Source organism: Ruditapes philippinarum, unplaced genomic scaffold (assembly GCF_026571515.1).
Source record: "Ruditapes philippinarum isolate M1 unplaced genomic scaffold, ASM2657151v2 ctg791_1_1_1_1, whole genome shotgun sequence".
NCBI lineage: Eukaryota > Metazoa > Mollusca > Bivalvia > Venerida > Veneridae > Ruditapes > Ruditapes philippinarum.
Genome location: NW_026861391.1, coordinates 469,484 through 485,121, shown reverse-complemented (window position 1 = coordinate 485,121; position 15,638 = coordinate 469,484). Strand labels below are relative to the sequence as shown.

Here is a 15,638-nt window from a genome sequence, read left to right as displayed (position 1 = left end):
GTTCTTCAACGTTGTATTGTATTCATCTGTTCGAACATATCTTTTCACTAAAATCATATTCCTTCTCATCCCTGTAAAAAAACCGATCTATACTTTACGTGAGCGGACATCTGAGGAAAGTATCCGCGGCGTGGCCAAAATAGGGAGTGCTGAGGCCTTTGTGTCAAAATTGTTGGACTGACTATATTTCTTGTAAAATCGGATGCTTTTATATTGTTCCAACATATATATTATAACAAGTATCACTTTATCAACTTTTAATCAACACAATATGAAATCAAGTATTAGTAAATAATGAATAATGTTACAAAAACATTATTAGTATAAAGAAACGTGACAGACTAACTGGCCTATACACGTCATTTAAAACTTATTTAACACATGATATTGCACAGTTTACAATAGGGTGGGTTTTGGACTTGTTGTTTCTCCATATGATGGTTGTATGTGTGCTTAATAAAAAGAAACACCCTGTTAACACGGAAATGTGGAAAGTGTGATTTTACACCCCCCCCTCCACAAAAAGCGAAGGATATGTTCAGTATGTGTGTGGACAATTTGACCCTATAAAATGTTCTGTTAAATAAATGTTAAAGGTGCTCTGTCAATGTGCAACAACTACACACGAAAGAAAGTATCTTGAATTCAATCCTTGCTTTCACCGGCAACCAATGAAAGTCGTGCAATGTAAGTCGAAATTTCGAGTTACTAAGTCGAAATTTCGAGTTACTAAGTCGAAATTTCGAGTTAGTAACTCGAAATTTCGAGATAAGTAACTCGAAATTTCGAGTTAGTAAGTCGAAATTTCGAGTTAGTAAGTCGAAATTTCGAGATAGTAAGTCGAAATTTCGAGTTAGTAACTCGAAATTTCGAGTTAATAAAAAACATACACCTGGCACTAATGCTCTTCCGTAGATATCTCAGAAGTATTGAAACAATAATATTATATGAAAATTGCAGTCTCGGTTTGATTGAGTCTGTTATGAAAGAATATAAAAAAATGTAACATCTCTCACCTACCCTAACACCGGTTTAAGCGGTATTCAATCTTCCACACTAGCGTACTGGAAATGACAAAAAAAAAGAAAAATATATATAATACAAGCATATATGTACATGTACTGCATGATTTTGATCTAAAAGTAATAAACTAAAAAGGAATAAAATGTTGTTTTTTCATCTTCTATTTTTATAATTATTTAAGACATATCATACGGTGTACAATTAGCTTTATGCTAATATTGCTTATGATGAACACTACTTTAAATCTCTGAAGGTTATGAATAATATATCAGACGATCGCTTTGACCACTGACGTCATGGTGAAAGGCATGCTGACACTTATATAAATTAAGAAAGTAAATATTTATGAAAGGTAATCACGAATCATACATTTTTCGATATTATCTAGTGTCATTTGACTACCGAAAGTTAAGTATATGTCACGAATTAAAATGTATCTTTTAGAACCTCAACAATTTTCATGCTGCAACAGGTATTGATTAGCCTTAGCCACTAGCTCAAAGACAGGCCAGCCCCACGTTCGCTTAGTCTGACCAGGCTTTTGACTGACTATATAATTTCTTGATATCCCTAAACTTAATAAAAATGGAGGCTGGACACGTCCATTACAAATCAGCAGGTTAAGCTAAAAGGAAAGAAATGTCCATGATAATCATAAAATACGTGTCTATGATTGATCTTATAAACGGGGACATACCACAATCGCTAAGTATTTAACCTCGTCACTTTAGCGTTCTAGATAAATCAGAGGTCGCCCATGATGAGAAGAAACGATGTCGTCGATTAGAGGACACGATGACCCCAACGGTACGCCGTAATATTTATATCATCATGCAGGTTATCACGAGTAACCTAGTTTGTGAATACTAGATAAAATGTCATTTTTAATGTAATAGATGTATTGGGTACAACACATTAGTTCTACTTTTATGTAATTTACACTAATTTACAGAAAAAAAGAACATAAATCATGACTGAAGCGAAAGTAGCATACAATTACCTCGGCAAGTCGGGCGTCCAGGTCTCGAACCTGTGTTTGGGCACTATGACATTTGGTGACGGGGTAAGTGATGTTTCTTATATTGATATGATACTTTGTTTAAATGTTGACATCAGTCGCATGGCAGCAAAAGAAAAAGGATAAGAAAGAAAACAAGAGCTGTCGGTAGGACAGCAACGCTCGACTATTCTGAGTGCTTGATAGTAAAAAAAATGCTTGATACAGTTACCTCCTCCTGTTTACAGGTTGGGGTCATGATGGTGAACAAGTGTGCAAAGTTTCAAAGCCATGAGTCAATGGACTTTGAAAATATTTGAACTATTACAAAAACTTTAACATAAATTCTAAGTCGAAAAAGGGGCATAATTCTGTCAAAATGCTTGATACAGTTCCCTCCTCCTGTCTACAGGTTGGGGTCATGATGGTGAACAAGTGTGCAAAGTTTCAAAGCCATAAGTCAATGGACTTTGAAAATATTTGAACTATTACAAAAACTTTAACATAAATTCTAAGTCGAAAAAGGGGCATAATTCTGTTAAAATGCTTGATAGAGTTTCCTCCTCCTGTCTACAGGTTGGGGTCATGATGGTGAACAAGTGTGCAAAGTTTCAAAGCCATATGTCAATGGACTTTGAAAATATTTGAACTAGTACAAAAACTTTAACATAAGTGGTTACGCCGACGCGGACGCAGACGCCGACGCCGACGCTCGGGTGACTGCAATAGCTCTACTTATTCTTATCGAATAGTCGAGCTAAAAAGGAAAGAGAAAAAAGAAACAAAGAAAAAACTCCGCTTTGCAGTTCTTGAATTATGTATACTAACATTTGCAATTTTCAGTAACTTCTAAATCTCTACAAATATATTAAAATGTATATAAAGTGTAACTTTTGCGAGGAAGATACTCTTTGTTTTTTCAAGTTACTTCCCTTTATATGGATTTTTATATCCGATACATTTTATTATTAAGCTCAATGTCTATATTTATGATATTTCTACAATTAAAAATAATAAAATGATCTTAATGTCATGTTAAAGCACAAGCTCAACATTTTAATTCTGTATTGTTATTTTTGCAATATTTGTCATTTTCACGATGTAAGTAACTAAAAGTTTATAGGAGTAGGCGAAAGCCTGACTAAAGAAACTGCACAATGCACACACTAGCTAGACAGATGGCGTTTTAGTTATGATATTCAACATCTCTTTGAAAATCATGTTTGTGAGAACTGTTATCATTTACATCTATGTGTTAGGTGATGCCCATTCCAACCCAACTGAATGAAGAAATGTCACACAAATTGATGGACAGATATTTTGAACTAGGAGGTAATTTCCTAGACACTGCTAATGTTTATGGTCTTGGTGCGTCGGAGCGGGTGGTTGGCAACTGGCTGAAGAAGTAAGAACGGTTACATTTATTCTGTAATTAATTAATAATAGCTGTTTTTAAAAGGTGGTATTTACCTAACATAATGGTATATTTTGCTATGAGTTTTCAGATTGATTTATCAAGTGCACTTTTACAGTTCATAGTGTTTACTAAGAGAGGATTCGATTGAATTCATCAACCATTGCTGTATAATTTAATTTTGTTTCAGAAAAGATCGGAGTAGCGTTGTCCTTGCAACGAAATGTCGTTTCCATGTTGATCGTTCAAATGTAAACAAAGTTGGTTTGAGCAGACGACATATAGTTGAAAGTTGTGAAGAAAGTTTGGAAAGACTTCAAACTAATTATATCGACCTGTTACAGGTATTATTAGCCCTCTGTATGTTTTAATAACATATTTTATAAACCTTATCAAGGTATCTTTATGCATGAAAACTTATCATACTTAGGCATGATTGTCATAAGAAAAAATAATATTTTTATACCTTAGTTGTCATTGGGATTAGCCAAACAAAAATAAAGCATTATTTTACAGACAATATTTATATAGTTGTGTATCAATTGTGAAGAAAAACGTTCTTTTTATAGTCACATGCTTGGGATAATGCTACCCCGGTTGAAGAGACGCTGAGGACATTTGACGATCTCGTGAGATGCGGGAAAATACGATATTTTGGTGTCAGTAACGTCTGCGGATGGCAACTACAGAAAATTGTTGATAGAATTGACACGATGGGTCTAAACTCATGTGTATCACTTCAGGTAATAAACAATTATAAATTACACATGAAAGAAAATTAGAACTGTTTGCATTAAAAATAGACGCGTCGATAGTGTACCCTGTTTTACCCTATGTTTGTATCATAGTCTGGGAACCTTTCTGTTGAAAATTTGTCAGATAGAAATTGCATACATATGCATGCACAGTGCGTTAACTGAAGTGCAGGTATTAGTTACCCGCACTCCAGAGCATGCCCAATGATTGGCTCATTTTTGCTGGGGTTTACTTATTGCGACGGCAGAGAAAGGGAAAGAGATAGAAAAATCATGTTCAGATGCTCGTTCATTGGTTTCTTTTTTTATTCATATTGTGACAACAGGGAACGTCTTTTTATGTTTGACTATGATACAAAAGAGAAAGAGGGCAATCTGATTTATACGCGGGGGCTAGAGAAAAATACTAAATTAGAATAAATTGACAGCAGTCAAGTTTATATTTTATATAAACATCACGATTATTCAGTTAAAAGCAATGCTACAAACGTGCAGTTTCATCCATAATATTTTCCTGACATTTTGACAGAACTTTGGTATTTTTAGAAAGGAATTGATATAGATATTTGGGACTCTGAAAATGACTCTGAATTTTGTGGACTCGGAAATTGAAAACGACACATAACTGATTGGATCTAATAAAGATTTATATTTGGAGATCACATTGATGGACTTCATCTGCGAAATAAAACTCATATCAAACACAATATGTCACTCACAGTACGAGTGATAAAGCTTTGCCGAAACTCTTGTCTTCCGCAAATTTGTAAATTTACGTAAAATGACTGTTTCATTTTGTCATTTATTTATCGATTTAACGTTGAATAATCGTGATGTTTATATAAAATATATACATGTACTTGACTGCTGTCAATTTATTAAGTAATTTAATATTTTTCTCTAGCCCCGTGTATTAATCAGATTGCCCTCTTTCTTTTTTGTATCATAGTCAAACATAAAAATTCTTATAACATGTAACCAATGAACTACAGACGTTTCTGCAATGTGAATCCATGCTGGTCGCAAACGCACTATGTTGGTTTTGTCGTGACGCGGCTCATATTCATATATCTAAATTTATTTTTCAGCAACAATACAATCTACTTGCACGTCAGTCCGAGTTCGAGGAGTTTATGGTTTGTGCAAACGAAGGAATAGGCGTGTTGCCATGGAGTCCTTTGAAAGGGTATGTATGAATAACCTGATTCTCGATATAAACAATTGTATTCTTAAACAGGGGAAACAAATAAAACTGTTCCTTAGAAATTTTAAATGATTATGTATAGAGATGACCCAAATTATGATATAAAAGAAAGAAAACGTTTAATATTTTCACTTTTCAACAGTGGACTTTTAACCGGGAAATTTGAGAGAAACAAAACACCAGACGCAAAAGGAAGTAGAATTGGATTTGTTCACCAAGACGAGTCTAAAGCCATGCAAGCTGCGCCAGCTTGGAGTCAATATAACGATGATGATAATTACTGGAAACTAATGGACGCCATGAAAGATATTGCTAAAACTCATAGTAAGGATAGTAAAGTAGTAAAATATCAAAAAGTGCAGCTTACAATATCACAGTAAAGTGTACATAAAAGTACACAATGATTTTCAGAAAGTTAAAATATAGTAAGTACTGAAGGGTACCTGGAGCCTTATACATATGTAACTGATGATTTATATGTAAACCTGGTAGATTTTGTTTATAGCCATTATTGTCCAGAAAGTTTTTTGTGTAAGCAGTTTTCTTTTAAAATCAATATAAAAAGCTCGGGTTCAATAAAATTTTCAGCTATCATTTTATCAATCATGATCATTGATCTCATTCTTAGATACTCCACTTGTATGTTCAATATAAGTCATTACATTTCTTATTAAAGAAGAATGTGCCTTACAAGGGCGCTTTTCTGGTGGTCCTTTATAGTTATATGATGTCCGGGGGGGGGGGGTCCATCCGGACGCAGCTTTCCTTTGTTAATCTATGTATTTATATTTAATTATATAAATACATGTAGTAGAATATATGTTTTTGAATCAGTCATACTTGTAAACCATTACTGTACTTTTTACATTATATGTTGCTTTAATTATTTAAATATATTTTTTTCAACAAGTCTGAGATGAAACATTTATTTATTTCATTATTTAAATAAGCGACATTTCATTCTTGATTGAATTTTAGTAATCTATGAAATTGTTTTCCTTCAAAGGTAAAACGGTCCCACAAGTATCACTCCGCTGGCTTCTACAGAAAGATGTCGTCTGTTCAGTTATTATTGGAGCCACGTCTTTAAAACAACTTGAAGATAACATGGGCGCAAGTACAGGCTGGGAACTGACAGACGAGGAAGTAAGTATATCGTATAAGTCAATTTTACTAAAGGAAATTGGCAACTCTGGGTTAATCTTCCTCACCCGGGGCACATACATATTTAAGGGGATCGGTGGCCGAGTGGTTAAGGTGTCTGTCTCTCAACCCAGGTATCATGGGTTCGAGCCCTACGAGTGTTACAACCATGATTTCTTATATGCCACCAGGAAGCGGACTCGAAAGTGATTAATATATTAAGTTGCAAGAGCATGTTTCGCAATCGAACTTAAATAAATATGTTTAAACCAATCTTCATTTAAAGTCCTTAGACTTAGATGTGTCTTAAGACCAAAACTGAGACAATTTTCATTTCAAAGAAATTGTCCTTACTTTTGACTCTTATGTTAAGAATAACACTGCAGATGAACATTTAAACATTGCGGATTGAAGCCCGTGCCTTTGTATTAAGTATTTTTTCTCATTAGAATGAATTAAGTAAAGTCTAAAACTTTTACTAAAGATAAAAGTATTTATTGAAACGGTCCTAAGTTAGTCCTATAGTTTGTCATAAGTCCAGTGACTAAGGATGCACTTAGGCCATTCTATGAAACTCAGCCCTGAAGTCACCACAGTAATTAGTACGTTCAACAGAACTATGTTTCAGGGCATTTAAAGATAAATTTTATTGTTATGTGTTGATAAGATCAACTGAATTTTGTGTCTTATATATTTGAGCATAGAGCATTAATAACACGCTATGAATTAAGCTTCTCTGTTTGATTTCAGAATTAAGTGTGCATATTCTTTGCTTCTTTTAAAAGAAATGTGTTGTTTTTTGTAGATGTCACGACTTGACGAAGCCAGTCCAAGGGTAAATTTATATCCCTATGAGGTGATATGGCGGGCCAGCAGTGCTAGAACAAATCCGTTTAACCGATCTAACCATATTTAAATAGACTTTATTTGTTGATGCGGATACATGTTTTATTTAGTTTCATAGTACACTTGCCTTAAAAACAACCCACATTTAGGATGGTTTTCTATCATATGTGAAGGTGATTTAAGGATTTAATGTCACAATAGTAAAACATATAGCAAATACTATGACAGCTTTATTGTAGATATTTCTATGGTTTATACTCCTGTTTGATGACATAGCTTTATGATACATGATTAAAGCTGCATGCCTCTAGCTAAGCCAAGATATTTCAAGAAAATCAAAATTGAAAAAGAATGTACTAAGAATTTTAGGAAAAGTAAAAAGATTCAAGATTTGAGTAATAATTTACAAGTTATGTGCGATTGAATGATGACTTTACAGTATTAATTTTCTTTCTACGGTCATTCGCACTGTACTTCTGCTCTGGCATGTACATAACTAGTAATGATAAACTGCTTGAAAGCCCGTCCAGGAACGATGCTGTGGCCGAACTGTGATCTGTGGCTTAAACTGTCGTGGTCCGGAGTAAACTACCAACACCACTAGTACCAGGCATTATTACAACAAACCAGGAACAAATTTTAAACATAGTTATTGGCAAGTGTTAGATATATACATGATTAAATATTACATATATTTGTATAGCAGATAATAAAACGCTCTGGAACAAAATAATATTTGTCGTAAAAATTTTCATCATGTAGAACTTAATCAATCTTATTTTTCCAAAAGGATATCCTATAAATGGTACATTTGTTTTAGATTTTTTATCAATATTTGAAATATTTTTGGGAAAATATCTTCATTGTAAAGCGATGTTAAAACATGCTTTCATATTTAAAAAAATTATCACGTCAAACTAATCAATTTATTATGTGAAGAGAAAATACAATGTACATTTGTATTACATATTTCTACAGCAAGTTTTATCATTTCTGGAGAAAAAAAATCATTCTGCAGTCTATGAGTTTAGTTTAACCATATTTTATTGCCTATATACATACAAACATACACAAAATAGAACAATAAAACAACACGTTCTAACAACATTATATTCAGACTTTCACAGAGGTCAATGAGTATCAGGAGTAAAGCTAATACTTTATTAATTCATCTTACTGGCTATCAAGAAAACGAATCAATTATCATTAAACGAAAACTGGACTTGTGCACGTGCATCCGACTGATATTCGTTCAGCTTTCGCTACATATTCATACACGTCCGAATTGTGCCTACATTGTCGTCTGACTGTCATCACTGACGTCATAACCGGTTTACAGCGTCCCAGGCCAGGCACGAGCTGTACATCTTTATGTCCATTTGTTTTATGTAGACAACGGCTACATACACATTTTGCCTCATAAATGAGTTTGGGAAGTCTGTCTTCATCATAATTGTCTACAAACACCCACGGACACGTTGCCAAATGGCTGGTGGAAGATTTTACTGAAGATCCTTGAAATTTGAAATCCAAAATGTTTTGAAATTTTGTTTTGAAGTTAGTACAATACTTGCGAATATTAGAATACTCCTGCTCATCAACTCGTACAAAATCCTTTGGTGGTGCATACATCGTTGTATTAAAACTTGACACAGTGTAAAAATTTGAAAGTGCACTAATGACATCTTCTAACGCATCTACATTTTCTTTGCACGTGTTTTTCCCAGATCCGGTTGGAATATATGATCCATTTGTATGTATAAGGTGGTATACCTGAATAAAAAACGATTTATTTCTTTGAATTTTAAACATTAAGTATAAGTAAATTTCTTTAAAACTGCATCGCTAAATGAGACTCTTAATATTTCAATATTATTTACATTGATACTCAGTATTCGGGGGTGTCTCAAAAGTGGTTGGACTTATGTTGTTATTTGAAAACTTGGTTATTTTTTGTGACTTAAAAGTATTAGACTGTCAATTTTCATCAATTTCTGTTAAAATATAAATGCCGAGGAGCAAACGTACATTTTATTATGTGAAACTCCTCGGACAAGAAATAATCTATGAATCCGTCTATTTGAAATCAAGATACATCTACTGTATTTTACAGAAACCTCACATGTTAGTCAAAGTATTACTCTATATAAAACAATTATTTCAAATCCGAATGAAAATAATGCTATTACGTACATACGTATTGCTTGAATGAAAATATCGTAAAAGTAAAAAAATAATAGTAAAAAGTTTCGTTATCACCTTGTATACAATAATATTGTCCCACAGACAGACAGTAATAAAAAGTAATAAAAACCTATAATTTATTTTCTACAATTGTAAATTTTACGCATAGGCATATACAAATCTCTCACCAAACACAGAATCACGACGTAGATTCTATACTTCATTATGATATTCTTCTATATAATGTGATAAGTAACAGTGACTTTGCCACAAGATTTAAATGAAGCATGTTGACAATGTCTACTGTTTATATACTAGTAGACCGACGAAACATAGGAAGTCATTGGTCGTTCGCTTTCTTCCGTCGTGAATTTGAACGCCAAAATTCCTGACAGTATAACCATGAATAGGTGCTACTAAATAGGTCTTTGAGCTCAATGTATTGAATAGAATTTACTATAACGTATAAGACGTTCCTATGTACTAATTTATACTTCATAAAAAATCCCTCAAAATCCAGTAATCGCATTAAATTATCATGAATAGTTTCTTTCTTGTTAAATAATTGAGGTAAATTATAGTAATGGGGATTACATTAGAATAAAGTTAAGCATTGTCAATCACTTGACCTACATTAAAAAGATTTACAAAATACAAAGATTATAAAGAGGTATTCATCGACGAATAAAATTTGTAAGTTGTTAATTGGTTCCTTTCTTTGCCTTCATATTGGCGTAAATAATTTGTACCTAACCGAGATCAAAGAACAAACTTTAGACACTCGGAGTAAGAACTGTTAAACGAAAGTCAGACTTATTCTGGTGAATTTACATTTATTTTCTGTCGTATTTACGGTGCTCTATTGAGGTATTACCAATAAAAAGGCTTAAAATAGTTACCTGTGGAAAAGAGGAAATATGGTGTCAATATTTAATGAAACAAAGTATGCTTATTTTGCGTGTGACAAAAACGTCTTTAATCTCAAGACATTTTGAATGCTTGTTGTCATAACAGATTGATACATGCTCACATAATGTTCAAGCATACATAAGCATTATTTGAGTGGGCAATTCAAAATGTTAAGCTTTCGTTAATGATTTTAAGTTTGGATTTTTCAAATGTTACGGAGTTTATTTGATAATTATGAAGATTTAAAAAAAATCTGCTAAAAACTTTTGCCAGTGTAGGAATATTTCAAGCGCTATGTTTTGATGCCGATTTAATACTTTTAGGAGGGTTTGCATCTAATGCTGTTGTATAATACATTCATTAATTGCACAGTATAGTGCACTTACATAGATACTATATTCATTAAACTGACTTGCTTAATGCCACCTTTCCTTGTTGATCCTGTCAAATAAACAGGACTGCTTTTAAAAAATCTGGTTACTGTACTCTGTTTTTAAATGATGATATTATTCCTCATCTTTCTGGTCCTTCGGGATCATTGATTCCAACACTATTCAGTGTTGAGAATTGATAACCGCTCAAGCCGGTGCTAGGGGGCATGAGGATTGTTGCACTTATTCATTTTACCTCATTTTTTTTTGGATTTGTACATAGTACATCACTGCAATATAAATACACAAATTGTAAATATGTCACGTTTCTATTTAACAAACAATAAATTTAATATATACGAGTATTGAATTCCATGTAAAGCTGGAGAATGAACAATTATGGATTAAGCGAATATTATATATCACTTGTAATGTAATGTCCTAAGCAGAGTATCAATTTGAATTTTGAATTTATAAATTTGTACCAAATATAAAATTTAGGTGTTAGTACTAACAGAAGAGTTCCTGATTTTAATCGATTTTCTCAGATATTTAGCTAGATTCGTAAATATTATTTTATTATTGGAAGAAATAAGCTCAATAAATTTACACATTGATGGTCTTTTGTAATAATATTGTTTCACATATTATTCCCTTATGTCTACATAGCATGGGCATATCAAAACAAAATGGTATTCATCTTCCAAATCCATTGTATTACAAAATAAACATATCTTTCACTCCTTGGTATTCTATTTTGCCCATATCTACCCGTTTGTACTCTTAGTGTATGTGCAGACATTCTAATTCTTGTGATGTAAAATCTAAGATTCTTAGGCAATATGTTAAGGTAGTTTTCGTATGAAAATATTTTTTTACAATTTTTATACAGTTCTAAAACAGAATTATTTTCTCTAGATGAATGTCATCTACCTCATATACAGACTCAATCAAACCGATTCTGCAAATTTTCACGTAATTGTGCTGTAATTAATGCTTCCTAGGGATCACTTTGTTTCCAGATTTTTTTTCAAGACGCGCGAATTTCATCACAAACATACGATATTGTCGAACTGTCAAAATGGCTAAGCGATCCGCCCTTATCGGAGACAGATTTAGGGAAACACAGCGAATCTAAGGATTCTAAAAAACACCAAACCCGCGACAACACACTCACTGAAGCTCTTTCGAACATATCTAGCAGAAAAAGGGATGAAATGATTTAGATTCGGTATAATATAACAAATAAAACATGACCTTTCGGGCAAACTGCAAGTTTACGGACTGGTTGGTCAGACCTTCTCAGCTGCGATTCGGACCATAAACCTTCCTCAGCCTGACCAACCAGTCCGTAAACTTACATTTTGCCCTCAAGGCCATGTTTTATTTGTTAATTAAAATGTCGCAAGAATACGCGCACATATCTGGCTTTATTATAAAAGTTTTCGAGTTTGTCTGAATCTGAATAAGGATATACATTTCTTTTAGAATATCATAGAATCTTTTATCACATACCCATGTCGCTTTTCCGATTTTGTAAACGGTTTGGCGCAGTCGTGCAATTATTTTGACGTGGCGTGTTATACAAACAGTATAAAAACATGTTAAATTAATGTTAACATATCGAGGGGTGAAAGCGAAAGAGGTCTAAGTGACATTTTTTCAGAAAATCACTTTTTTATATAAATGTGTTTGAAATCTGTATATACATCTTCTGTGAAAAAATCTTGAACACAACACATTCATTTTTATATATATTTAAAAAATACGAAAAAAGACTAAGTGAAATATGAAAAACAGTCAATGCGAAAAAGGTCTAAGTGAACCTTGTCACTTAGACTTTTTCGCAAATCATTTTATAAAAAAATGTGATGGTCTAAGTGACAAAAATTATAAGCAGTATTTCATTTTCAGTTTTAAAGTATGTTTTATAATGATAACTGTTGATAAAAGTAGTACTGATAAGTAAGATAATATCATTTTTGCATATTTTCATGTATTTTTTTTCACTTAGACTTTTTTCGTATTCAGTGCTGAAACTGTGTATACTATAGTAACTGAATGCGAAAAAAGTCTAAGTGAAAAAATGTTTGCCTATTGACAAAAATATTAAAAACATGAATGATATGATTGTTATTTCATGTTATAAAGTCAATGTTCATTACTTTTTGAAAAGAATAACCCTTCATAATGTGACTTTTTTTAAGTTATTCTAAAGTCAGTTTAAGCAGTATTTTAAAATGTATAAGATGGTTCTATCAAATAATTGATATATTGTCCAAAACCATATTGCATAGTCGAGCTAATAAAAGTAGAAAAATGTTAAACAAAGTAGTAGTTTGACTTCCAAACAAATTCACTGTAACTGCATATACAATGTACCCTATAGTTAAAGATTCAGATGAACTTGCAATGCAGATCTGATTGCCACGTATTTGTTTTACCTTCATTTTGATTTGTATTTTCCGGGGAATGCTTATTTAGCCATGCAATCAAAAACATTCTTTACAGATAGTATTAGACAAAGTATCTCTGTCTTTACAGTTTATTTGCTTTAAATGAAAATAAAACAAATTGTTCATTTTTTTACGAAATAACAAATTGTTAATTTTTGTTGGAAAAAAACAAAATGATTGAATCAAAACTGTAACCTACTCTATATTGGTTTTCAAGCGATTAAATTAAGAAACTGCTTCACTTTCAAAATTATGAAAGCTTACCAATGATTGGCAGTTTAAAGGTTTACGAGACTGACCGGGACTCTCCTGTTAGTACGTGCCTGTCAGATCCTTAGTGTAATTAGGGGCAGATTTCAAGTAACCATATGTAAACAAGTAGCAATGCAAGATTACCAGAAGGATGTTTGTTTATATACCACATATAATAGAACATTTTGGTTTTTTAACAAAATACAAGATTGAGAGACTAAAAACGATCATACTAGAAAAATTGTTAATTTTACATTCGTATTTAAAATCAGTGACAATGTTTATGATTATCATTTATTTTACTTTTATAACTGAACAGTGCATAATGATTAATAATAGTTTCATGATCCTGAACTTAGATTGGTAACCGCCAAAATACACACTCTATAATCAACAGAAGCATTCTTTAATTCTATCTCATGGCACAGTTAGTCCCGAATAAACACAGAAGTAATGTAAGGGCGTGCACATACTATAGCATCCTAGCCTTCTTAGGCACATCCTTACATTTTTATCAGCAACATATTATGAATTACTGCAGATTTGCTTTTAAACAATCAGTACTAATTGTAAAAGGAAATCAGCCTTTAGTCAACTTCATAAAGCTGCGGTCTCACTTACTCCCGCAGCACTACAGTAGTTCCCCAACTAACCACCCAGGATGTGCACAGGATCATCCATGAGCCCCGGCAGAGCCCAGGACGATCCAGGCAGCAGCCCCGGTAGAACCCCGGTGGATTGAAAAACGCCCGAAAAGATAACATTGATACATTATTAAATTTTTTATTTAATATAAATATTTATTGTTCCAGAATAGTAATTCATAAATGATTTTCTGAAATCCTTATGCCATACCTGATAGCAAGGGAAATGGGAAGGGTTTTAATACAAACAAGTGCAATTATCCCAATTGTTGTTATTCTTTTCGAAATGATCTCGGGCCTTTGCCGGGGCTCTACCGGGATCAACCGTAGCTTTACCTTTATCTCCGGGGCTCTGCCTGAAGTTACCGGGGCTAATGCCGGCATATACCAGGGGCTCTACCGTAGCAATATCATAACCCGGATCATCCCGGTTTTGTGGCCGGCAGAGCTTTATACTAACAGCTTATACTAACAGTGGCTTCCCGATATAACCCTGGTCGTTCTGGCAGAGCTAAGGATGAAGCCGGCAAAGGCTATTCTTCTAGATCATCCCGGACCACCGGGTCATTAATAAATATTTCACTCCCATCCGGGGTCGGATTGCCGGGATGTTCCCGGATCATCCCAGATGTTGCCGGGCAGTAGTTACCCGGTCGTTCCCGGATCACCTCGAACATATCGGGGCTCTGCCGGGATGTAAGTGCAGACTGTAGCTTAATGTGCATCTTACACATTTTATATGTATAATGGTACAATAACAAATCATTTTGGTTTTGGTTCAGAAGAAGAAATATTATGTAAAGTAAGTGCCCATGAAAAAATGATTTCTGAAATTTCTATTTTGAAAACATTGTTTGCTTATTTTATGTTATCAACATTAAAGCCTCAGAAATGCTTTTATTTTTATTTCTCAAAAGCTTTTAATTTTGATGTACTTTATAGGATCCAAACCATTACTCATTGGCCGAACCATCTTTTTCATCTGTTGATTTTGGGGGCAATTATAAGGTACATGCAGCGTTCACAAATGAATTTGTATGGAAGTCAAACTTTGTTTATACTTTTATAACAAATTATTTCAGGTTTATCACTACTTTCTTCAGGCTACATCTTCTAAAATTCTCTAAAACCATTATTTCTATCATTTGACCTTTCTAAAGATGCTTTCTGAGGCATAATGTGCCTTTAAAGCAAATAAACTGTATTGTATTATATTATATTGATAATATTCAACATTAATAGGACAGCTTTTCAGGCATGAAAATTGTGCACAAAGGATCCTATATTTTAGTGATATTTTATTTAAATAAGTAATAGAAATAAAAAAGTTGGAACCTTTCGATGAATTCTTATAATGATGGTCCAGTTAAAAGAAAATTTAAGTACTAAATCTAGTGCTTTTTTATGAAATGCCACAGGAAATGCTTGTTCAGAAAGCAA

The 15,638-nt window shown here is 33.1% G+C and overlaps 2 protein-coding genes across 2 annotated transcripts; one reads left to right on the top strand and one right to left on the bottom strand.

Annotated features, from left to right (window-relative positions):
* The first annotated feature begins 1,872 nt into the window (after positions 1-1,872).
* LOC132715477 (1-deoxyxylulose-5-phosphate synthase YajO-like) lies at positions 1,873-7,604 on the top strand. The gene is made up of 8 exons (XM_060698482.1): positions 1,873-2,086; positions 3,280-3,425; positions 3,625-3,778; positions 4,004-4,177; positions 5,278-5,375; positions 5,536-5,717; positions 6,400-6,539; positions 7,342-7,604. Exons 1-8 carry the CDS (start codon positions 1,994-1,996, stop codon positions 7,450-7,452), a joined length of 1,098 nt encoding a protein of 365 aa, XP_060554465.1. The 5' UTR covers positions 1,873-1,993; the 3' UTR covers positions 7,453-7,604.
* An 873-nt stretch (positions 7,605-8,477) lies between these two features.
* Positions 8,478-9,830, bottom strand: LOC132715490 (uncharacterized). The gene is made up of 2 exons (XM_060698498.1): positions 9,755-9,830; positions 8,478-9,155 (listed from the first exon to the last, which is right to left on the bottom strand). Exons 1-2 carry the CDS (start codon positions 9,788-9,790, stop codon positions 8,589-8,591), a joined length of 603 nt encoding a protein of 200 aa, XP_060554481.1. The 5' UTR covers positions 9,791-9,830; the 3' UTR covers positions 8,478-8,588.
* Between the last annotated feature and the right edge of the window lie 5,808 nt (positions 9,831-15,638).